We start from the raw sequence: 27671 nt of genomic DNA, 5'->3' as shown, positions 1-27671 counted from the left end.
TGACACAAAGATTACACACTTGAAGTGTTCTTTTGGTTCTCTATGTATTCACTGCATGTAAAAATGCTCATTACTTTAGAGCTTTCAGTATAGCTTCCATTGCAATAAATTCTAGGCAATTCATTAAGTGAAGGTGGCAACAGATGGATGGTCAATGCATCAAATACCCCCACTGGTGTACAATGGGTGGGTATGTATTACGAGCAATTCTGGTACAAAATGGCTGAAGCATTCCATTGTACGCTATGGTGACTGCGACAATATTATTATTTATTGTTTTATAGCGCCGTCATATTCCGACGTGTTGTAGGTATTACCACTTGCTTTTATTGCATATTTGCTCTTTTTTTCCCCAGAGGCCTTTTGTGCTTAAGGCTTTGATACAATCTATAATCCAGCATTTATCAGTCATTTGTTTGATTATTCCCGATGGTGTCCTATCTATTATTATGTAATTAAATTAAAGCACACAAGTATCGGCTTTGGGAGCTAATCGCTTAAACAAATATGCATTTGCATACAGGCCAACTATTTTAAAGTTTATATCCTTTTCAGGGCCTAATTGAACTTTTTATTTATTGTTTTATTTTTTTAAATGACTGATGACAAAACATTAGGTAGGGCTGGGAAGATCACCCTCTGTGCGTGACCTAACCTGTCTAGTAAGCCTTTATGCTGATGGCCCAAGAGGGCAACCTTAAGCTCAGTGCTGAGCCTGGACCCAGCTTTTCCTTGAAGCAAGGACAGTGAATCAACCCAGGTTTGCTTCACTGATATTAGAAAAATGGGCATTATTTTCCATTGTTGTGTCAACATTCTTGCATATTCTATCGAGTAGGTGATATAAAAAAATACATAAAATATAAAAATTTAATTTTGGAGATGTTTACATTTAATTTCCACATTTTCACACTGAATAGCTGACAGCCCAGAGATTGCGATTGAAAAAATCATTCAAACGATGACTTACCAAGTTTTATTACCAAGATGAAATGTATCACTGATTTAATTTCATTTTTTTCCATTTCACTCTATGGGAGGATTACGATAACGCAAATTGTGGTATTTTTGTTAATACTGCTAGAATAATGATTTGCCAGTAAAAAAAAGCTTCCCAACTTTTATTGTAGTTTTCCCACCGTAGAAGTTGTTTTAGTAATGCTTCAGATGCTTTACTTATTATTCATGCCCAGGTGATCTTAAGGAAACCATCCTGTATGTAATTACCACGGGTTTTCCTGGAGGCAGGAAATACAGATGGGGCATTTACTTTGAAATAAGAGAGCTATAATACGACAGCTTGGATGGTGCTTTGTGTTGTTTGCTAAACACCAGCATTTAATGAAAGAGGTTATCGATATTGGCTTTTCTTCATAAGACAAGTTATGTGATTTGCATCTTACTTTCTGAGATTCCATTGAAACAAGTATACCAGAAAACCTGGATCTGGAGACAAAGAAATATAAGAGTATAAAGTGTAACATCTGGGATTTTAAACAGTGCCTATAAAGTCGCTAGAGTACAGTGGCTTTGCATTATATAATTATTATTTATTGTTTTATATAGCACCATCATATTCCAATCCCTTATGCTGCCATGCCAAGATAAAAAAATAATATTTTATCTTTTTCATTTTTTTAATTCCAGTGTTCAAATAACACAACAATTTTGGATCAGAAAGCATTAATAGCTAAAAAAAAAAAAACAAGACCCAAATTTTTACCTGGTGGAAATAGCCATTTAAATAAAAGTCCTTTTCACAAACTAATCTTGGAAGAATCCCTTTAGAATATTATATTATATATTTAGAATGCTGAGAGAAAGCCAGTGAATTCTACGGAGAGAACGCAGGTGTGAGTGGGAGGCAAGAACTAAGGGTCATGGATAAAAGAAGGGTGAGTTGAGCGCCAATGTAGGGGTATTTTATAATGGTGAGACAGTCTTCATAATGGACTAACACATAAAAAATGTTTGGCAAGGGCGTTAAGTGTGTGAAAGTTACAGATTTATTGTTTAATACAGGAAGGGTTAGTTAATGCCGACATATATTTAACTTTAATTACTTTGGCAGTGCGGACCCATCAGAGTAACTCTATCTGCTCATCTCCGTGTTGAATCAAAACATTAACTTTGCTAATCATATTTAGATAAAGTATCCAAAGAGATGGTTCGGTTACCTAATAGACACAAGGGACAATAATATAATTTTTGTGGGAGATCTTTTCCCAGAGTATCATTGAGCAGCTGCAGTTTGTTATAGCAGAAATGTTATGTGTCACTGGGGAGAAAATACTAAACTGTGGTTCGGCAGACAAGTTGAGACCAGTAATGTATTTACCTTTGGTCAGGCCGAGGGCCATGCCCCCATTTCTTCTCTTCAAAGCTACCATTTTTTTTTAATAAAAGGAGCTGTGTGCCTTTAAGACATTGAACAGTGGAATATGATGTCATATCTCAGTGCTCCGTGTCTTAAAGGCACTGCACACCTTTTAATGCAGTCTACAGAGGCTGTGTTGCGCCATCACAGCCTCCATAGTATAAATGGGCCAGTTGGGTAGATCAGGGATCTCTCTTCTGTATCTGCCCATTGAGGATCAGCACAGGGGGGGGGTTAACCACTCAAAATGGCGATCTGCCCCTCCTCAGTTTTGCAGCAGAAACGCTGTTGCCACCTGGGACCTGCTGCCTTAAACCTTGTTACCCAATGCCAGGATATGTCAATGAAGCCATTATCAGTGGTGTCATGCATTGGTCATTAACGGAGGTTAACAGAGATAAAATTATTGTTTGCTAAAATATATTTTTAGCTGCGTCAGCTAATAGGTCATTATTAATTGTAATTTGCATTTTTTAACCACTTGAGTACCAGGGACATAACAAATGAAATTTAAATGCTATGTTAATAGGTGCCTTCCAGGTTACTTAAACTCATGGAAAACAGATGTCTTCGAGTGAACAGTTCATCTGAACAGGTGTTTTCCCTTCCAAACTCGCAATCCAGCCAAAGCATTGTTTTTGGAAATGGTCTAATGTGAACCTTAGAACCCTGGAGGGGTTAGTTAATGGTAGGCAATGTAACGCTTACAGCTTTGGAACGCAAATGGTTATAAACATTAGTACAGACTAAAGTATCAAGATCAGCCTATAAAACTGCAGTGGATTAGACCAAGCCATTGACAAACAATAAAGAAACAGCCCACCCATGACTGCGCGTGACACCAAAGTGATTCATTTGCAGGCAGCTGTGGAAGACAGGGTCTGTTCATTGTTTTCTGGGATTATTCATATTAGCAAATTGTTATATTCTCTTTATGCAAGGATATTTCTACATGATTTTTCTACAGTAAATATTAATATTTAGCAGTCCCAAATTCAGAATTATACGATTTGTTATTTTTACTGACCTATTTATAATAAAATAATATCAACAGCACTCGATGATTTATGAAACTACAAATAATTTATTCTGCAAAACTTTTATTTTTGATATTTTAGAAAAACATATTATGTTGCATAGTGTTTATAGATGTCTTTGTTCTATATTCAACATGCGTGTGTTTTGACCTTGATGTAGCCTTATTCAAGAATGGTGACACACAGCTTGTATATACTGTTTGTCTTAGTGAACCTGTTACCTATCACTAGAATTATATGAATTAGAAGATTTTAATTACATTTTTAGTTACAAGCTACTTTTAAGTAAAAAAACAGAAGCAATCACCTGTTTCTTCTTTTGCACATTTGCAAAATATAGTTCTCTGGCAAATTCGGGCATATTTTGCCATGATTAAAAATATACCTGCAGAAAAGAATTGTTAAAACATATTCAAGGTAATAATTTTAGCAGTCATTCCATCATGGTGTTTGATAATGTTGTATTATATAGTACATTTTATTGTCCATCATATTCATTCATGAAACAAAAACAAATTAATAGCTGCATTAACTAAGTTGCTCACTTATTGTTGATTTGCTGCTCATTGTATTACATATATCACATACTCTAATGCTAACCACCGTACACTGTCGTATTTTTTGAATCTCATCATGTTTACATTCTAAAAATATCAATGACTATTTGTTTTTTATCAGACCCAGTGGGCTCACTCCTTGATGAATTGGGTTACTCAAGAAATGAAACAGACGGAGACCCATTGTTTATTGATATATTGCATTTTGAGTCAGAATCCGAGGAGAGCTCAGAGTGTGACAACGCTACTGTTGTTCCGACCTCCCCATCCTTACAATTTATTAATGGGAAACATGAAATAACCACTGAACCAAGAGATCCTAAAGCTGAGGAGGCTAGAAGAGACCAAATTGAGAGTGTTACTCCAGAAAATGCTTCAGTAACACAGATGAGTGTGGTCCAGTCACTTTATTCTAATTTCACAGAGCCAGCTGCAGGTACTGAGGAACCCACAAGTGACCTTAAAATACAAGATCCAGAATACAGTGGTGACATAGACACGTTGACTGAAGAAAAATCTACTGTGCCACCATCTCAAAGTATTGTGAAGTCTACATCACAAGAGCCTGAAACACAGTTTATACAAAGTGAATCTCCACCTAGGGAAACATTTCCTTTATTTGCATTAGAATCATCTGGACATTCAGAATCTGAACCTGACACCGAAACTAGCATCAGTCAAAGAACTGAACTAGATACCACAAGTCTCACAGACAGCAGTCAGCCAATCAGTGTAACAGATTATACTGTTGAGTCATCAACGGTCCATCTAACGCTTAAAACAGGTACAGATGATATACGTAAAAACATTTTCTTTTCAACAGAAGCATCATTTAAAGAAGACGACAAAGAAACAATAACTGTGGCATTGGAATCTGTAAAGTACACTAACACATCACCGCTTGCAGCATTTAGTCAAAGTGCAGGAGCACCCACAACTGAAGCAATTACTGAAACTGAGAAGAAAGAGGCCACGATAATTTTCAGTACAGAAATACCTATCGTATCTGAAACATCAAAGTACTCTAGTAGCACCAAAGAGGGGTTTGCAAGCACAGTAGCCTATGAAGTAGATAGTACTGGTTCGTTACTTATTGATCAGGGCTCAGGAGTCCCAGAGGATACCATAATTGATTCTTCTACTGACTCCTTTGTAACAAAAACAGATATATCACCTAAAGCATTTAGTGAAATAATAAGCACAATTTTGTCAAGCACAGAATCTAAGGAAGGACTGACAACAGAAACAAGTGAAATTACAGTTGTAGCAGAAAGTACCAGCAAGGAAGATTATATATTAACTTCCAAAGTGGCTCTTGGCAAAGGAAGACATAAATTCGGAACACAGGCAACTGTAACTGATACAACTCAACCCCCTAGATCTAGGGAGCATTTTACTGAAGCTGAGGACATAATCAGCACTGACTCACCACTTATAGATGAAGGCTCAGGGGATCATGAAAAACCTTTCATAGATTTTGTGATTAAAACTATGCCAAGTGATGAAACAAAAAGCGACCACATAAGCACTGTTCTGCCAACCATAGTTTCTGCATCTACGTTAAAAACCACAGATTCCATCACTAAACAATACGTAAGACCTACAGAAACTCCCTCTCAACCAATCATTAGCACTGATATCCTTCCTACTGATGAAGGTTCAGGAGAACCAGAAGGCCTATTCACAGAATCCTCAATCAAGACACCTGTGACAAGTGTTGAAATAAAATCAGAAGAAGTTGAATCTGTAAGTAGATCTCTTCCAACTTCTGACCGTGCTGATGATGGGGATGTTGTAACCGCAAGAGATGATCTGAAAGCAACAGATTCTACCTCATCTAAATCTATTAGCCCAACAGAACCCATTACAGAAATTATAACTCAAAAACCCACTGTCAATTATTCCTTACTCACGCTACAGGAAGATTTAGTTGTAGACATTTTGAGCAAAACACTTGTGCCAAGTGTTGAAACTAAATCAATGGAAAGTGAAATTCTAAGTACAACTCTCCCAGCTGCTGACCATACTGACAGCGTGGATGTAAAAACCTCAAAAGTTGAACTAGAAGCAACAGATGCCACCACAATACAATATGTAACCTCTACAGAACCCATTACAGACACTCTACCACAAAAACTCATTGTCACTGATTCCTTCCTAGTTGATCAAGGATCAGGAGATAATGCAGATTTGTTCGAAGAACCGTTGATCAAGACACCTACACCAAGTCTTGGAGCAAAATCAGAGGAAAGCGCAACTCTCCCAACTATTGTAGCAGAAAGTACCAGCAAGGAAGATTATATATTAACTTCCAAAGTGGCTCTTGGCAAAGGAAGACGTAAATTCGGAACACAGGCAACTGTAACTGATACAACTCAAACCCCTAGCTCTAGGGAGCATTTTACTGAAGCTGAGGACATAATCAGCACTGACTTACCACTTATAGATGAAGGCTCAGGGGATCATGAAAAATCTTTCATAGATTTTGTGATTAAAACTATGCCAAGTGATGAAACAAAAAGCGACCACATGAGCACTGTTCTGCCAACCATAGTTTCTGCATCTACGGTAAAAACCACAGATTCCATCACTAAACAATACGTAAGTCCTACAGAAACTCCCTCTCAGCCAATCATTAGCACTGATATCCTTCCTACTGATGAAGGTTCAGGAGAACCAGAAGGCCTATTCACAGAATCCTCAATCAAGACACCTGTGACAAGTGTTGAAATAAAATCAGAAGAAGTTGAATCTGTAAGTAGATCTCTTCCAACTTCTGACCGTGCTGATGATATGGATGTTGTAACCGCAAGAGATGATCTGAAAGCAACAGATTCTACCTCATCTAAATCTATTAGCCCAACAGAACCCATTACAGAAATTATAACTCAAAAACCCACTGTCAATTATTCCTTACTCACACTACAGGAAGATTTAGTTGTAGACATTTTGAGCAAAACACTTGTGCCAAGTGTTGAAACTAAATCAATGGAAAGTGAAATTCTAAGTACAACTCTCCCAGCTGCTGACCATACTGACAGCGTGGATATAAAAACCTCAAAAGTTGAACTAGAAGCAACAGATGCCACCACAATACAATATGTAAGCTCTACAGAACCCATTACAGACACTCTACCACAAAAACTCATTGTCACTGATTCCTTCCTAGTTGATCAAGGATCAGGAGATAATGCAGATTTGTTTGAAGAACCGTTGATCAAGACTCCTACACCAAGTCTTGGAGCAAAATCAGAGGAAAGCGCAACTCTCCCAACTATTGTAGCAGAAAGTACCAGCAAGGAAGATTATATATTAACTTCCAAAGTGGCTCTTGGCAAAGGAAGACGTAAATTCGGAACACAGGCAACTGTGACTGATACAACTCAACCTCCTAGCTCTAGGGAGCATTTTACTGAAGCTGAGGACATAATCAGCACTGATTCACCACTTATAGATGAAGGCTCAGGGGATCATGAAAAACCTTTCATAGATTTTGTGATTAAAACTATGCCAAGTGATGAAACAAAAAGCGACCACATAAGCACTGTTCTGCCAACCATAGTTTCTGCATCTAAGTTAAAAACCACAGATTCCATCACTAAACAATACGTAAGTCCTACAGAAACTCCCTCTCAACCAATCATTAGCACTGATATCCTTCCTACTGATGAAGGTTCAGGAGAACCAGAAGGCCTATTCACAGAATCCTCAATCAAGACACCTGTGACAAGTGTTGAAATAAAATCAGAAGAAGTTGCATCTGTAAGTAGATCTCTTCCAACTTCTGACCGTGCTGATGATGTGGATGTTGTAACCGCAAGAGATGATCTGAAAGCAACAGATTCTACCTCATCTAAATCTATTAGCCCAACAGAACCCATTACAGAAATTATAACTCAAAAACCCACTGTCAATTATTCCTTACTCACACTACAGGAAGATTTAGTTGTAGACATTTTGAGCAAAACACTTGTGCCAAGTGTTGAAACTAAATCAATGGAAAGTGAAATTCTAAGTACAACTCTCCCAGCTGCTGACCATACTGACAGCGTGGATGTAAAAACCTCAAAAGATGAACTAGAAGCAACAGATGCCACCACAATACAATATGTAAGCTCTACAGAACCCATTACAGACACTCTACCACAAAAACTCATTGTCACTGATTCCTTCCTAGTTGATCAAGGGTCAGGAGATAATGCAGATTTGTTTGAAGAACCGTTGATCAAGACACCTACACCAAGTCTTGGAGCAAAATCAGAGGAAAGCGCAACTCTCCCAACTATTGTAGCAGAAAGTACCAGCAAGGGAGATTATATATTAACTTCCAAAGTGGCTCTTGGCAAAGGAAGACGTAAATTCGGAACACAGGCAACTGTAACTGATACAACTCAACCCCCTAGCTCTAGGGAGCATTTTACTGAAGCTGAGGACATAATCAGCACTGACTCACCACTTATAGATGAAGGCTCAGGGGATCATGAAAAACCTTTCATAGATTTTGTGATTAAAACTATGCCAAGTGATGAAACAAAAAGTGACCACATAAGCACTGTTCTGCCAACCATAGTTTCTGCATCTACGTTAAAAACCACAGATTCCATCACTAAACAATACGTAACTCCTACAGAAACTCCCTCTCAACCAATCATTAGCACTGATATCCTTCCTACTGATGAAGGTTCAGGAGAACCAGAAGGCCTATTCACAGAATCCTCAATCAAGACACCTGTGACAAGTGTTGAAATAAAATCAGAAGAAGTTGAATCTGTAAGTAGATCTCTTCCAATTTCTGACCGTGCTAATGATGTGGATGTTGTAACCGCAAGAGATTATCTGAAAGCAACAGATGCTACCTCATCTAAATCTATTAGCCCAACAGAACCCATTTCAGAAAGTATAACTCAAAAGCCCACTGTCAATTATTCCTTACTCACAGTACAGGAAGATTTAGTTGTAGACATTTTGAGCAAAACACTTGTGCCAAGTGTTGAAACTAAATCAATGGAAAGTGAAATTTTAAGTACAACTCTCCCAGCTGCTGACCATACTGACAGCGTGGATGTAAAAACCTCAAAAGTTGAACTAGAAGCAACAGATGCCACCACAATACAATATGTAAGCTCTACAGAACCCATTACAGACACTCTACCACAAAAACTCATTGTCACTGATTCCTTCCTAGTTGATCAAGGATCAGGAGATAATGCAGATTTGTTTGAAAAACCTTTGATCAAGATACCTACGCCAAGTCTTGAAGCAAAATCAGAGGAAAGCGCAACTCTCCCAACTATTGTAGCAGAAAGTACCAGCAAGGAAGATTATATATTAACTTCCAAAGTGGCTGTTGGCAAAGGAAGACGTAAATTCGGAACACAGGCAACTGTGGATATAGACATTTCAAAGAAAACAGATGGCATTTCAACACAACCCATAAGCTCTACTGAATCCATTACAGATACTCCACCACAAGAACTCATGATCACTGATTCTATATTCACTGATGAAGGTTCTGGAGAAAAAGATGACTTGTTTCAAGAATCATTGATTAAGACACTAACACCAAGCATTCACACAAGATCAAAGGAAAGAGAACTTATAAGCACAAGTTTCCCATTCATTGACCATACCAAAAGTGTGGATGCAGAAATCACAACAACTGATCTAGAGTCAGATGTTGTCACATCAGTACAAGCCATCATTGCAACAGAAACCACTACTAAGCTTCCACTTCAAAAACTCATCAGCACCGAACAAGTTTCTACTGACCAGGGCTCAGGAGATCTAGATGAATTAGTCACTGATCACTTGGTTTCTACCCCAGTATCAAGTATTGCTGCAACAACAGTAAAGGTTATGACACCTACTGCAAGGACTGATATTAGAACCACAGAAACAACAGGAATATTTGAAGATTCTGTTGAACATGGAACAGTCAAAGCAGAAACCCCTTCTACCATAGAAGCAGCTGCGGTTTCTATAACTGAGACAAAAACATCTGATGTTATTACAGAAAGAACAAGCACAGTAAAACCTGCAAAACTGAGTAGCATTGGTTTACCATTGATGACTGAAGGTTTGGGTGAAGAAGATTATTCCACCATAGCCCCAGCCTTTACAACTGTGGTAAAGGCTGAGGAATCAAGTGAGGAGTTTATCACACTGTCCCCAGAAATAAAGGTTTCTGTAGATTATTCTACTGTGACTCCAGCTTTTGTAACCAAAACACACACTGAAGAATCAAGTGAGGAAATAAGCTCCCCAACTGCAGGAAAAGTTGAAATTGCTAGTGATGTGGACAGTTTCACCAAGGAATCTGCAACATTAGAAACGAAGATTAGCTTTCACACAAGTGCATCTGAAATACCACAACACGAAATAAAAACTCGTGCAGAAGAATTAGCACAAATTAAAGTTGTTACAAGTTCTCCTTTAAATGTAGAGGATGAAAATGAATACTTAATTGGTACAGGAAAAACACCTTCATTAGATGTTATAGAAGAAAGCACTATTAGTAGCACATGGGTGGAGACTGAACCCAGGGAAACTAGCACTTCAACATTAGCCACAGAGTTTATTTTGGATTACAAATCAAGTGCAACAATTAAAGAAGATATTGGGTCATCAACAGTAGAGAAAGATTTGACAAGTCTAGGTTTAAGAGCTAGCACAACTGCGCCTCAAGATTTAGAACAATTATTTTCCACAAAGAAAACACCTGCCTCAGAAGAAGGATCTGGGGATACATTTGCTGAAATCCAATCCACAGCTTTTGCAGAAGCTTCTGAAAAAGTGGAGCAAATTCATACAGAGCCTACTAAACCTACTCTTGAAGCAGTGGAAGAAAGCACTAGCACATCTGGTCCAAAACACTTAGTTGAAGCTGATACTACAGAGATGTCGCAGACATTAAGTGTAGATTCAAAAATTAAAACCACAATAGTTTTTATACCTACCACATATCAAACAGAGCTCAGTTCTGGTGAACCCCAAACAATTCCTACTGAAGACTTTACACAAACAGGTGAAGAAAAGGAAAGTGGAACACTTGTTTTTGTTACAGAAGGCACACACAAAACCACAGATTCTGACAAAGTAGATATTTATACAACAGAGCCCACAACACAAACCGATGAAAGAGATCTTGTAACTGAGTTCTTTTCAGGGCAAGGTTCTGGGGAGCCTGATGATTCTATTGTGACTACAACTTCATCTTCAGTTTCTATACCTTCAAGTGACTCAGTTACTCCATCGCAGGAGAAATACACAGAAACAGAGAAAACTGTGGATTCTGTAACTGTGAGTGCTAAGCAAGAGGCAGAAATTGATTTGGTTACATTGTCTGTAACAGACAGTGATGTTAAATTATTAAAGGTGACAGAAGATAGTACCTTAGCACCTGAAACCCAGCCATTTGCAAGTGACACGGTTTTCACTCAGGATTCATCAGAAGTTATCCCAACTAGCGCAAGTATTAGTGGTGTCCATGATACCTCAGTTGATACTACCAGTGCTTTCATTAAAAAAGAACTTACAACAGCTTCCACTGAAGAAATCCAAAGTTCAGTTGAGGGCTCTGGCATAGATATAATTTCTGATCGGGATCTCACCACTAAACAATCTCTCTCTCCTGAAATTTTTCAAAGTGCTACTACTTCTGTGTTACCTGTTGCGACAGAGAAAGAATTGAAATCTATGTCAACCACTGTGCCAACTGAGGTTTCAACTGAAGGCATCAAATATGATTTAACAACCCGAAAGATTGCTATGGAAAAGACAACCATCAAAACAGTGTCTATTTTTGACAAAGAACTTGATGAAGCAGCAACCACTGACATAGCAATTATTGAATTACCTGGGACAGAAAGCACATCTGAAGCAACAAATATAATAGATATTGACAGTCCTACTAAAGCAGATGATGAAATCTTAGTTGTAACATCGGAGTCAGCTGACAAATACCAGTCTACTCATGTTGCTTTCTCCATTGAGGCTAAAAAAATTGAATTAACCAGCACCTCTCAGACTATAACCTCACATAAGATTCCTACAACTGACCAAGATGAGGCCACGCTATTTACAACTAGGCCTTCCTTACTTACACAGGAATCTGATACAGATGGCTCGCCTACACCTTCAGTTAGTTCCAAAGACATAACTGAGAAAACCACAGAAACACCAAGTGACCTAACAAAGGAAACCTATACAGTGGATGAAAATACTAGCCAGGACTCATCAGAGGTAGACGCTGAAAGCACAAGCGGTCCAAGCATAGCTACCTATACGGAAGAGTCTACTAGCATTGATCAAAAGTCTCCTGTGACTGTTATACTTGTGAATGGGGCATCTGATCATACTGGATTGATAATTCCAAGTACTTTGCCATCTGCTGGTTCGGGAACTGATCACGTTGTCTCAGAACAGGAAGTTAATGCAGACGCTACAATTACTTACAAACCAGACGGCATAGAGTCCTTAGATACTTCTGAATCTCCCTTAGACCATACTGATAGAAAAGCTGATGTTTCTGAGGGAGCTTCAATAGGATCAGAAGATGAAATTACAGAATCAAGTGACACTGACAAAGATCCCATACTTGATTCCACCCCCGCTTCTCTATCCACACCAGAATATATTACATCTGCTATCTTTGAACATATACCAACCACTGAAGAACCAGGTTTGGAACCAGATGCACAGGACACCTTTACAGATGATCCATTACTTTTGATTTACTCCACCTCAAGTGAGAAATCAATCACAGAAACACCTTTTGGATACAAGCCTGAACATTCATTAACTGCTTCTGGTAAACCATCATATGAAAAAGTTGATACACAAACAGTTTTAGTTGTGCAGAAAGAATTATCAACCGTGACTTATAACACTGCTGAGAGAACTGTTAAAAGCGACATAGAGCCTTCAGATCTTATAACAGTAGAAGGCCTTGCAGGCGAAGTTGTCACATCTCTGCCTGATGCTGCAGCAGTGACCCACGAAACTGACATCCACATTTCAACAAGTAATAATGTTGAAGGGACTGAACTTCATATAACAAGTAAGACTCTAACATGACTGTTATACCACCATCATTCACAATCATAATTTGTGTTTATGTACCTCCTTTGCTTCAGTGATTGCTTAATACTTAATATCTACTTTTTCTAACACTAACCTTTTGCTAACAAGCTATATCATCTGCATTCATTATTTGTGTGCTTATTTTTTTTTATTGTTTACTATACTTCACTATATGAACACTATCAAACTGGAAACATATTTTCCTTTTTCCTATCCAAATTAAAGTTTAGGCAATCTAACAACCTAACCATGTATATAAGATACATGACAAATAGGGTTTTGGCATGCATATAAGAACCAGTGCTCCCTTTCTTTAATAAATATGCCCCTGAATATAAAATTCTTTCATTCTTTGCCAGAAAAATATTAATAGTCTAAGTCACCTTTAACTTAATGTTTTACATTTCTGGTCTTTGGAAGTAATAATTGCCATGTTATGAAAAAAATGAATACATTGCGTAAGTAATTTGTGCCAGATATTTTTATATGAAATCAATTTGTGGCATAGCTTGTGCTTAAATAATGTTTTATATTAGCGTTGGGTAAATAATAGCCATTTGTTTGACCTTACAAACCAAATGTTATATTTTTTTTCCTTTTTTTTGTTTCAACTTAGCTCAAGACCCATGCAAAGTGAATCCCTGCCAACAGGGTGGGACGTGTTACTCTCGGGGTGGCTCGTCTTTTGTATGCACATGTATGCCTGGCTACACTGGAGAGCTATGTGAAATTGGTAAATAACAAAATAATTTGTAGAATGGAAATTGAGTATTGTTATTATACCACAGTCATTGTATCCCCAATAACTTCAAGAATTGGAGACCCATGTCTATTAAAAATACCACGTACTCATGCTAAACAAAGATTTGATTAGATAAATATACTTGCATTTCAGGTGTTGAATGACGGTTGAGTTCTTCAGCTATACACTGTATGTCTTGCTTTGCATGGAGGCAGGCTAGCCACAGAGAGCCCTAACTTAGCTCGTAGTGAGAGAGGGAGTGGGTGAAGGGGTTAATGTGACTAAACATGAGGGCATGGTTATCATGATAGCCTTAAATCACCTGAGAGTGGGGAGGGTTAGTGGGTGAGGAGTCAGAGCTCCCCCTACCAAGAGAAAGTGTCCTCCAGACCTGGGGAAGCAGAGCTTTACCCGGAGACTCGAAGTGAAACCAGGGAGTTCCTGGGTATGTTAATGCGTTTCGGAAGACCTTTTTTTTTTAGATGAAAACAGCCCTCATAATTCATTTGAAATTTCAATAAAGTAATTATTATGTTATGAATTCTTTTTGTACACAGACATAGATGAATGCCAGGCAAATCCTTGTAGAAATGGGGCAGCATGTGTGGATGGCATAAACAGCTTCAAATGTATCTGTCTCCCCAGCTACACTGGATCACTTTGTGAGCAAGGTATGGACAAACTATATTGCAATATATTCAAATAACACTAAAACTTGTATTATAGTTTCTTTTACTTACCATCGAAGCAAATTACCCCTGGAACTCCAGATTTTTATATTGATGTCTCATCAAACATAATATATATATGTTGTCATTATAAGAAATGCTATATATCTTATATACCGTATTAGGGGGATTTCCTAACTCAAACAAATTTTGGGTCATGCAGTTGGCTATAAGGAGCAACACAGGGTGGTGCTATACAGACAGTTTTAGTCTCGTCTCTTTGTGATTTCATCCCATTCCCAATTCCCTTTAAGATTCAAAAATGTTATCCAGTTCAGTTGCTGACAGCTAACATCGTACCACATTTTTCAGATTAATCTTACTTTCTATCCCAATAATATGTAACCCAACAATAAACACTCATTATAATGTATTGACCTCATCCTGAAACTGGGATTTCAACATATCTCATATGGGAACCTAACCAGTGATGTCATTGGCCTATCACTATGTACAGTAAATTAATATAACTGGAAAATAATGTTATAATTCTAATAAAAACCTAAGTTGCTTTTGTAAGCATCCATCCTATCTTATATTATAAAAAATGCCACCTCAGCACTAAGTTATTGTCAATATGCACTCTTTGAGGTGGCAGTTTGCTTCCTGAAGGGGTTAAAAAGTTTCCTACCTATCTCTTTGTAACACGTTTTGGTCTTCTTTACTGGATGTCATTTTTATTTCCTTAGCCAAGGGCTCTGCAGTGGTTTGGGAACTGGGGAAAAAGTATCCACAGCCAAATTTCCATTCTGCCAGACAAAATAAAACCGTATTAGTAACGTAGACACATTTGTCTGGCAGGAGACTAAATTTTGCCTCGTCAGTCTTAAATGTAATGGACTTAAAGAACAGCCAAGGGGACTGCACATGTACCACGTCGTACCACAGGATGGGTGTGGGTTTCTGCTCAGATTAGTTTTTATAACTTTTTAAGTTTGTCAAAACTGTATTTCACATATAGCAGCCTGTGCTGTAACTTTCTGAAATGTTCTCACACCTAGAAAGCTCTGCCGTGAGCTAATATGTTAAAAATGTATTGTTCTGTATACTTATTATGACCAATTTCTTCCACTAGGTTTGTTTATATGTTTTTACATATTATCAATTAATTTATAATAGAGTAGTTAAAATGTCTACTACAAAATATGTTGCAAATTAAAAAAACAAACTTGATTACGTAGCATTTTAATTAAGACGTGCAATATTGCTTACAAGGATTTTCAGATTTTATTTTGTGTGTTTGCAAAGTTTTCCATACTGCAGAAGCTTCCACAATGGAGCTGTGCTTGCTTATTTAACTGCCGCATTAGCAAAATGGTACGGTTTAAGCCATTCATCATCTACAAAGAAAAAAAGTAAATAAAAAGAAATTAAAGGCACTTCTCCTTCTGAAAAGTACCTTTTTTAGGTTTTTTTCTCGCTGCTAATTTGAACACTAGAAAAGACAGTTGTACTCTGCTTTCGACAGGCTGTTGTGATGTATGACATGAAGCATGAAGTGGTCCAACTAGGTGACAGCTGTTTCCAGAATTAGAACAAATGTGTAGTAGGACTTGTCACTGCTATACCCGATCTTCCACACATCTAAGTGAGGAGACTACCATCACCAAGCAAAAGTGTGTGCGTTGGTGGGGGGTTCTTGCTATGTGAATGGAATTCATTCTGTACATAAAATATTATGTATATATAATATATAATATCTGGCCAATACAAGGTCATAACTTAATCAGAATTTTTGCTGATTGGGTTAAGTGACCACAATAGGGATTTTTTGCTACTTCTAAATTATTGCGTAACTTACCAGGCTTCTTTCCATATTAAACAAAATCGAACATATTATGTTGGGAGTTACAACACACAGCTATGTTTTACTGAGAGAATGGATGAGTGGGTAGGTGGACCTCATGGAGTGATGGAAATATACCCCAATAACATTAGTTTGGAAAGTAGAATACACGTTTGACCTTTTTACTTTAAATAAAAAATTAAGGCTCATCAAACTTTTATTATTGCCAATATCCATTGTAACACCCGCGTTATGAATGTGTTATTGTTGTAGATGCTGAAGTTTGTGATTATGGCTGGCACAAGTTTCAAGGGCATTGCTACAAGTACTTTGCTCATCGGCGGTCCTGGGATGCTGCTGAGAGAGAATGCCGGGTCCAGGGAGGACACCTGACAAGTATCCTGTCACAAGACGAACAGGCGTTTGTCAATCGTAAGTTGTTCTCAAACAGTATGTTGACACATTTTTTGAAAATAACTTTCTTTCGGGTTTCTTTTTCTTACACTATTCTTCCTGCTTTCTTTTGAAAAAAGGATTGGGCCATGATTATCAGTGGATTGGACTTAATGATAAGATGTTTGAACAAGATTTCCGCTGGTCTGATGGAAGTACACTGGTAAGTTCATTTTATGGATACATTTTCAGATAAGATGTCGCACAATTTAGAAATGATCATGTTCATGTTTCAATACAATCTAATACTTATTAAAATGGCAAGTTTTGTATAGTTAAGTACCTTGTTAATTCATTGGCAAAGTTCAGGTTTATGTATGGAATATTGGCTGTTCTTTTTGTTTTGCATAGTTTTAAACACAGAAATATAGAATTTGGTGGTTGTGTAAAAGAATATATTCATTCAGCTGGAAGGCTATGTATCATATCTACAAGTGCTGCTGCTATGTTTTAAAGTTACGTCTAAGCATTTGATCCTCTGACTTTCTAATACGTCGAATTAACATCTTTAAGATAAAATCAAATATAGAATTTGATGGTAGATAAGAACCATGCAGTCCATCTAATCTGCCCATTTTTCCTAATATAAAGACTCAGACCATAATCAGTCCTTGGTCTTGCCTTAGAATTAAGGATAGCCATAAACCATTCGGTCTAATGTGTGTTTAAATTCCCTGGCTGTATTAGCTTCGACCACTTTTGTTCGGTGGGTGTTTCATCCATCTACCACCATCTCAGTAAAGTAAAACTTTATTATGTTACATCTAAACCTATGGCCCTCTTGGTTTAAATTATGACCTCTTGTTCTAACATTTCTCCTTTGAAGTAAACTTCCCTCCTTCTATAGTGAGTATTATCTTATATCTTATGCTGTAGACATTTTGCATCCCTCGAGGACGCAGGACGCTTCCAAATTTGGTACATTAAAAATAATTGGATGCAATTTAATTACCTACCATGCAGTTGGTATGAACCAAAAATATATGTTGCTAATGTAATTCCAAAAAGGCAGAAATCCAATGCTTCTTAATGGCCTGACCATCGATTTGTTCTCTTGCTGTATGGCAAGATAGCTTTATAAGTATATATTGGTAAAACAGACAATATCCCAGCTGGAAAACCTCAGGAGAAACGCCATAAAAGTTTCAGTGAGATCACTTAATCTGTACTGTGGGTTAGAGGTGCTGCGAAGCCAAGTGCCACTTTTCCATAAACAAACTACATTGCTTATCCTGATTATGTAATTATCCTAAACTTTTACAGAGCTTTGGATACAAACAGAAAAGTGCCAGCATACACGATGCCGGCAGCCAAAATCCATTGCACCCTTCCAAAGGATTGGACGGCACAGTTTAGAGTTTAGAACTCGTAATAAGCTCAGGCAGTTTGCCATTGTCAGACTCACTTAGAAACGAAATTCTAGATATTTGGGAAAGACACCGCTGAGGTTTGGAAATATGTCAGTTTAATTATTTTCCTAGCTACAGCTCTCAACATCACCATCCAACAGATACTTCTGTCCTGCCCAAAGCTCAGATACCTCACATGTAACTGTATCCAAAGACATAAATATACATATATATATATATATATATATATATATATATATATATATATATACTTCAGCATACATGCTTTGTGCAAACAGACCTTCTGTTCTGTGTTGGAATGTCGATGGATGTGCAATTTCATAGAAAGAAATGATCTCTTGCCATTAAGTATGTACGCAAGATATGTCAGTTTAATAGATCACACCCTGTCTGATTGAAAGCTATTCATATTCTTTGGAAAAAAGCTGTTGATAATTGGCACTGTATATAGCATTGAACTCAAGATTAGCCCCATATCAGAGCACTGGTTATTGTCTTTAACTACATTGTCTATGGCTTTGCAAATGCTTATAGGAAGGAAGTGTGTGGACAGCTTCACTGTAAAATGAGATCAGAGCTTAGCAAAACCTTTAATTCATTATAATTAATAATTGATTAATAGATCTTTTTTCAGCATAGGAGTGAAAGTATACAGAGATAACAGAGAAAAAAAATAGGGACTAGAAATAAAATTATCTTTACTTGTGTGTATATATGTATATATATATATATATATATATATATATATATATATATATAATTATTTATTATTATGCATATGGCAACAAAAGCAACAAAGCTAAAATACAACAAATATTCAATGTTACAAAAGGATTTTTTTTTTAAATAATATAATTACAATAATTAAATAATTGGGGAAACAATTGCGTATTATTCATTGCTCATATGTACAAGGGATGTTTTTCATAATTCAATTTAGTGGCAGCTACATTGGATGAGGGATTAAGAGAATGTTTATTTCCTAAATTATTCAAATATTGTTTCATTTATTTTGTTTTATTTACCGGAAGATATAATAAACCCATCATTATGGGAAATGTGGAAATGCATTATTAAGGTCAAACAAAGCCCTAATAAACAGTATTTCCATTCGAATTACAGCAACAGCTTTGTTATGTTTAATATCAATTTAAAAAGTCTGGAATAAAGTCAATTTGAATGTATATTTAAGTATTAAGTATAAGCAGAAAGGTTCAGGACTGATTACACATCGCCACCAAGTGGCAGAATTTCATTATGTGAACAATAAATACATTATATATCATTCTTTGTACAGATATATTTCTTCTGTACATATATGCATGTTTGTACATTAATACTTTATTCAGTGTTTACTATAAATGTATCAAATACAAAAACCATATTAATGTCTTTGTTGCAGGGGGGCGTCTACAGTTTTAGCCACTACAATAAGAACATAATTCAATATTTAATACACGCAACATTTTAACGTTTTAAAGTGTATTATGTTAATTGTTACAAAAACTCAGACTTTCCTATACCATTTTACCCAATATATATATATAGTATTCATTCTTACTAATGAGGCATGCTTAAGACATTGCTTAAAACACAATGTCTAGTCTGAGATCATTAGGCACACATATTGTAAACATCTGTCATTTATATGTAGTATCATATCTAGTTATGTTATTGCTTTACATTTCTGCAGTGTTTAAATGAGTAATTCTGTTTAAATTCCCTCTCCATTAAAGATAGTTGCTTTATAAGACATTTTAATTTCAACTCCAGTATGATTGATGTCCTATTTCTATAAAACTCTCAAAATCCCAAAGCTACCATAACTATAGTGGACATTTTTTGTTTAATTTATGTTTTTTTTTTCTAAATACTGTTGCTTACCGTGTCTTAAATGTCAGAAAAGCATTCACCTTATTCTAAGTGCTGTTTCCCACTTATAGAACCTTTCTAGCAAAAATAAGATATGTAAGAGTGTTCAAAATACCCTGAAATGAACCCATTTGCTTTGCATTTATCTTGTGCCATTGCAATGAAGAGGTTACATGAGCATATTGGAATGGTCCTAAAGAAATGGAAGCCCAGATAAGAAGCATCATGTATTCTCTAGCGCCCATTATATATATGTAAGCTTCTGCTGGCTTATTTCAGAGGGATTTAGTTTGTCATCTGTTGCTCTAACTACTTAAAAGAGAGCTGTAATGGCCAGAGGTAGGCATTATCAGGCATTATAGTGGACATTTCGGCACTTGCCCTTTATGCACTAATGTCATGGACATTGATGACATTAGACTAATGTATGGAATGCTGGCTCAAGAACACCCCCCTGACCCTGAGATGAAAAATGAAATGGAAAATTTCTTTCAGTAGAATTATGGTGTATTCTCTGAGAATAGTTGGATCACAAAATGCCCAAAATGAATAATTCCATCTATGGGTATTCAGTAAAACATCTGAGAGGCCAACCAACAAAAGGAAATGTGCCAAGTTTCTTAGTAGCTTAGACTCCAAAAACTGAAGCACATGAAGCATTTTTTGCAAGTTGCACAGATGACAGGGAGTAAGTTAAGTTTCCCTAAATTCATATTGGTTTTGGACATGCAATAACCGAGAATCACTACAATAATAGAACATTAGAAAATATATTTGATATAGAATATGTCTGTCTGCACAACCTATATTTCTATTTTAGATTTATTAGCTATTATTTTAGATTTCTATAGATTAGTCATAGAATGTATTTATATTTTTGAGAGTCTGGCATTTGTATGTGCCAGAAGTAAAAACCATGGTAACATTAGTTAATAGATTCCAGAGATACCAAGGAAGCAATTGGGGTTTTTAAGATTATTTCATGACCAAAACAAAGAAACAGATCATGTTGTTTGTCATTATTATATTAATGCTCAAATGATTACATATATACATAGAAGGATGCAAAGTGTCTACCCGAGAATTCAACTCATTAGTGATCGTTTACCCGTGGCATACAGGCTATACAAATAGACCTTTACAGTGGAAAGCCCAGTCTGGCGTTAGCTGTCCGTGGCTATTACTTCTTCAGTTTTTTGTACAGTTCTTCGTGCCAAACTCAAGTTGTAATGTTAAAGTCAAATCTAGTTAACATATGTGAAAGAAAATAATGGTAATTTATCTCAATACAGTATCTAATATATGTAATGAAATACATGAGTGATGGATGTGTCAAGGTGTAATCTAGTCCTTTGTGATGTCCCACATAAGCATTTTACTAGATTTGCACAGAATTTTAACGATAATGTGCTATATGTCAGTTTCTGTGGCCATGTATGGTTACAAAAGCTTTTATTCAAGTACCCAGCAGATGGTGTTGTAGGGTTGTAGAATCATCTGAGACTATAGGCATATAAAAGGCTATGTGCTTTGTTTAAAAGAACAGCTCTGAAGTGCAGTATGCAGCAGGAACAATTAAAAAACCAAACACCTCTCTTTTTATCTCCATATCGTGATGCTCTAAGTTTATTCCCTTATTCTCTGATGTGAATTATCTGCGTTCTAGGTACCACAATAATGGGATCAGTGTTTATTTAACTAATAACATCTAGAATACCGTTTCTAAATATTGCAATATATGTTGGCATTGATAGATTATCCTCTAGAACTTTCATCATAAATACTCATAATGACTGCGACACAAACTGTAACACCAGTTGCTGCTGACAGCAACTCGTATGACTTTCTGCCACCAATACCATAATGTAATTTATCATTTATAATACCGGAGGTGTAAAATGTGCCCATCTGTGATCATTTTGCAAGGTGTAGAAATATAAGTCGTTGGGTGCTTTTGTCTTCCAGACATTTAACATTCGTAGGTATCACCCCTTCTCATTTTTTTCCCAGTAGAATGTGTATTGATCTTACTGTATGGATTAATATTCTGTTTGGGTAGAATTGCATATATACTAAGTTTAGACTATAGGTGGCAGTAGAGACCTGGAATTCGACCTACAAGAACTGAGACCATATACAAACTATAACATTGTGAACTGAAGATATATATAACATTGTGTACATTCGTGTAAACGGTTAGTCTGGCTCGTCTAGTGAAAAAGGAAATCATCAAAAGAACATCATGCTATTTAAGTGATTAGGCATAAAGTAGCGTATAAACCTTAGGACAATAAGGAAAGGATGTGTGATTAAAGGTCCCCTTTAGAATGACCAATCTAATTTCCCTGTTTTTAAATAAATGACTGATAAATCAACAATAAAAATACCAGTAGTATTAGGTTTACTATAAATGCGATTTTTAAATGCACATCTCTTTAAACCATCACTCTAAAGTTCTGAATGCTTGGAGGACACTATAACTATCTATGATACCTATGGTTTTTATTTGTAGATGCCTTGGGATATATTGTATGTTTTTCTTTCTGAAGTACATGAGAATACGTAATTATTTTCTTATGTTTGGAAATAAAGTATAGTTTACTGTCTCGTATAATTACTTGGCATTATTAATGTTCCACATGCGTGCCAATTGAAAGTAAAGTAAGATATTATCAGGCATCCTAAAATAGAAGGGGTCACATACACCTGGAGGAAGCTGGTGGAACTTAATGGCCATAACAGACATAGGGGAAGGTCTTTGTCACCTTTGTTGCTATAACTTTCTTAATTCCTTACAGCAACAATGGTTCCTCTTTAATAGCAAAATATTTAGGGATTGTTACTTCCCAGTCTGAAAGATGCCAGCCGATATCTGTTTTCTGTACCAGTTTGTCTTTTATGTAAACAGTTAAAGTTGTTCCTTGTTAGCCTTAAAATGAGAGAGGGCAACATTCATAAAGATGAAACTTTTATTGGCTAACTGAAGTACAATGAAGCGTTCAAGGCTATCTAGGTGTCTTCTTCTGAGAATTTGCCTGGAGAAGAGACCTAGATAGTCTTGAAAGCTTGCAATCAATTATAATTCAGTTAGCCAATCAAGGTATCCTCTTGTATATAGTTGTAACAACACTTGCATCCTTCTATAGAAGAAGGTTAATAATCGTTCAGCATTTATTGGTAATGTTATCACAAAGTATACATGAAATACATGTAACCTGACAAAGAACAGCATAGCTCACCGTGGGTCGACCTACATGTACAGTGATGCTAGTCCAAAACTGTGGTCAAAAATCATGCTTTGGTGAGGCCTGGTCATGTACATATTTCTTAATGGTTGTCTGAAGGTTGACACTATTGTTAAGGACCTGAACAGATCACTCTAGCGGGTTCTTTTAAGTTAGCGTTCTGTTGTCACTCCACTCCAACCCATCAAGCAGAAACTAAAAGATAAATTGTCCCACATTTAAAGCTATTGGGCCCAGCCTTGGTACCTTTTCTAAGACCCCGTGGAGTGTTATTGCGGTTCTATGCATCAGCTGTTGGCTTCAAGAAATTTAAGACTGCTTATATTTTTTAAATTGCAAAAGGTCTCCTAGTAGAGGTATGAAGGTAATTATGGCTACATTTGTTAAGGTTAAGATTTTCATTTCAGTTTTGTTTCTTCTTTTATGCTGATACATACTCTCTATTGCTTAGGCTCTGTGTCTTGTAATCTGCAGTATTATAAAGTACTTTCAAGGACAATTATGACCAAGCCTCATAGTTCTTGGAAATCTCCCAGTATTCAATCGATCCTTTCATCAACCTGACATCTCATCTCTAACAATAAATGCAAAGAATGCTACATAATATTGCATACGCTTCAGATAAAAGAACAGAAACAGTTCAATATTACATTTTTGAACTGTTTGATGAAATAGGCTTGTCAGCTGACATTTAAAAAGTTGAAATAGCTTGACCCATAAAAATAAAAATGCTGCATCCGAAGTATTTCAGTAGACTTACATCATGCTGTTTCCACTGAGACTTTGTGCAGTCTGATATATTTAAGATATTTCTTAAATAGTATTTTTGGACTGTATTATATACTTATATATATACTTATTTCAATATAAGACACGCATGAGTAGAAGACACAACTAAGTTTAAAACATTAAAAAAAAAATTAGGAAAAAGAGCCAGTAAATGTTAAATATAAATTTGGCATCTCTGATTTAAGCCAAACGTATTTGTCAATAGCTGTAGAAATTTTCAGAATTGATGGTGTATCTATGAAGAGGCAGTCGGGGTGGTCTTCTTTTGCTACTACTGTTGTATCAGCTCATACACGGTAAAAGGTAACCTACCTCTCTACAGCTCTTGGTAAAAGTTGCATTGCTGGAGCAGTGAGTGTCTGTTGTGACCAGATCATTGTCTACAAGCAGACTTCTCCAAAGGTTTACTGGCACATTAACTAAGTATTTAGCAGTATTCTGAATATAAGACAGGTGTGTTTTTATCATGGGAAAAAAAAAAACACAAAAAAATGTCTTATAGGGTACAAATTGAAATTACTTCTTAGACTATAATTTGGCGTTGAACGGTCTGTTCTGTAAAACATCTTGGGTAATTAATGTCATATAATGACCATGTAGTAAGCCTTGCACAAAAATAAACTTACCAACATTGTATGTGCATAGTAATTCTACAGTTTTGGAAAACTTGAACCAAATTAGGTTGGAGCCTTTTTATCTAATTGGTCACAATTCAGTAAGGAATCGTGCTTGCCAGCAGACAGGCAATAAGCATGCTGAAAAAAAATCTGTTTTCAAGCCATCATAATTAATTTTTATATTAAAGATTTTGTTGAGTGTAAAATATTATACATATATGAAACTTTAATTGCTAATACGAGTCTGTCCACTAAAGCATGAAACTGTGAAAAATCATATATTTGCATTGCTTTTCTTTGAAATCATGATAAAATATTTTATTGGGAAAGCTGCCAAGGTGCTAATGGAAGATAAAAATACAACTCCATTTTTTTTTGTGTGTGTTAAAGGCTTTTGGCTTTAACCTTGAGAAAAACCAAAGCACTAAAGCTAAGATAAAGGTGTTTGGTGATGTAATAGAATGCCACTCATGGAGACAAACATTCTAAGCAAAACAAAATCGCTAATCTATGACCATAAATAGTAAAAACAAATAAACTAAGACTCTCAAATAAAAGAAAAGGTATAGGGAGACTGTAGAAGATTTTTGCTTAACTACAGACATAACCACTATCAACATACATGACGACATTTACATTTCAATGCAGTCACCAACTGGTCTAGAGTACATTTCTAGATGAATAAAACATGTAATAAGAATGAACATAACAGTTGTTTATTTAAACACATTATTTTACCAATACCACCTTACATTTTCTAATTTGCATATTGCACAACTGTCTCATAGTTTTTAAAAAGTCTTTATTTTTCCATACATACGAATACTTCAAATTCATATGAAAACATCAAATTATATACATATATTTTTTAAAAATCACCTATTCTGTCACTGGCATCAAAGTCCATCTGTTTAAGGTATAGCAACAGGGTCTAAACCAAATGATTTATAGGGATATACACTTGGGAGAAAAATGGCGATGGTAGGAAGAGGAATACTGAAAAAAAAGAGTAGGTAGCAGCGGTAAAAAGTACTCAAACAGAATAGGGAGGATAAACAAGATAGCAATTTATTAGATAAAAAATATATATATATATATATGTATTCATTTAATTGTTTTGTTTTTGATGCAAATGTGGTTATAAGTCATTCCTTTATTGCAAGATTTTAAACACATGAATGGAAAAAAAAATAAGAAATATGAACCACAATTGTCTTCTTTTATTCTGCAGCAATATGAAAACTGGAGACCAAACCAGCCAGACAGTTTCTTTTCTGCTGGAGAAGACTGCGTAGTCATTATTTGGCACGAAAATGGACAGTGGAATGATGTACCCTGCAATTATCACCTTACATACACCTGCAAGAAGGGAACAGGTACAGCTATTCCTCTCATATTTTCGAGTCTTTGGAAAAAGATACTGTTTGTACAATAGGGAAAGATTTATGAGAAATAAGAATGTTTATAATTAATATCTGTCTCTTTTGGACAAGCTACGAGACAGAAATATGCTATCAGATAGCTTGATATTATCTGTTTAATGTTTAAATATTTTTCTATACAAGAATATTAAAAAAAGAGTGGTAGCTAGTAAACAAAATAAACTTTTAGAGGAGAAAATGATAAAAAAACAAAAATAATCAGCATTTGCAAGTAAAATATTTTATTTTTTATAAGAAACCTGCATTCTCATTGATCCAATTATTAAAAACCTTTATATGGGGAGATTAACCGAGAAGACTAAACTAATCAATGAATAATTTTCTTTAATAATCACATTATATATGATTATTTCTATACAATATACTATTTGGATGTGTTTCATCATCCAAATACAAGTCACATTACCTTAACAATATTCCTTTTGTTGCTTATTGTGTTTTAGTTGCTTGTGGGCAGCCACCTGTGGTAGAAAATGCAAAGACATTTGGAAAAATGAAACCCCGATATGAGATAAATTCCATGATTAGATATCACTGCAAAGATGGCTTTGTTCAACGTCATATGCCAACTATTCGATGCAGAGGTGACGGACGGTGGGATCTACCCAAGGTTACCTGTATGCAACGTAAGTACATCATTAGCAAAACCACACAAAAACCTCCTGTAACTGCACCTCTCCAGAATAGTTTAATCTGATGACATATTTTATTCTTAATGTTCTGTGAGCTCATAAAATAATATCATGCAATAAGACTGACTAACAGCAATTGTGTTATATGTGTCCCAAAATACATACTGTTTTACGGAACACAGTCAAGTTAAACTATGTATGGAAGGAAGCAACTGTGGGTTGTTTAGCTTATTTCATACAAAGTAATGAAAAATGACATCCAATGAATCTTAAGATTTTGGACTGTAGTATAAAAGTTTTTTTGCTAACTTACTTAATTAAACATTTGGTTCGTTATTTACCCCACTCTCAATTTTCTCTTTGATGTTTTTTATTATACATGGAATTATTATGGATATTACTTATTAAATGTGCTCATTTATTAAATTTTTTTCATGATTTTTCATCATTTGCAGCTTCCTTATACCAAAGGACTTATTCCAAGAAATATTACTACAAATTTTCTCCACCTGAGATGAGGACTTCTCAAAATTCTCCAAAGCATTACCATCGCTGGAGCAGGACCTGGCAGAACTAACCACGCTGAATGTGCTCTCATAGAACCACCATCGGACACTTTAGCTGCCAAAGTCCTTAATTACAGTGCCTTTGATACAAGATGTTGTTTGTCTGGTCTTGGACTTTTTTAGGGCAATGGCATGTAAAAAAAAAAAAATACAAAAAAAGCAACAAAAAATGACAAAACAATTTGAAGAACAATTTGAACTAAAATGTTGGTCGTTTTAGGGAACTAAACTAGATGTAGGCCTAAATAATAATTTCCAGCCTATTAGACATTTTAGCTTGCATATGTCACCAATGCAAAACATTCTATTGTATTAATACGAGCTTACTTTATTATTTAAACTGCTAACCAGTAGCACCGATGACATTTGTAAATAAG

The 27671-nt window shown here is 35.9% G+C and overlaps 1 protein-coding gene across 1 annotated transcript in view; it reads left to right on the top strand.

Annotated features, from left to right (window-relative positions):
- LOC149303057 (versican core protein-like) overlaps positions 1–27314 on the top strand; it is a 53861-nt gene extending 26547 nt beyond the window's left edge. The window contains 8 exon segments of the mRNA XM_089481816.1: positions 4093–13029; positions 13669–13785; positions 14352–14465; positions 16582–16740; positions 16842–16924; positions 25886–26030; positions 26540–26722; positions 27184–27314. Coding sequence (XP_089337942.1) covers positions 4093–13029; positions 13669–13785; positions 14352–14465; positions 16582–16740; positions 16842–16924; positions 25886–26030; positions 26540–26722; positions 27184–27314 — 9869 coding nt within the window.
- Positions 27315–27671: the final 357 nt, after the last annotated feature.

Source organism: Sceloporus occidentalis, unplaced genomic scaffold (assembly GCF_023333645.1).
Source record: "Sceloporus occidentalis isolate IW3139 unplaced genomic scaffold, rSceOcc1.0.p SCAF_16, whole genome shotgun sequence".
Taxonomy (NCBI): domain Eukaryota; kingdom Metazoa; phylum Chordata; class Lepidosauria; order Squamata; family Phrynosomatidae; genus Sceloporus; species Sceloporus occidentalis.
Note: the sequence above shows the minus strand (reverse complement) of the source record. Positions and strands in the feature narration are given on the sequence as shown.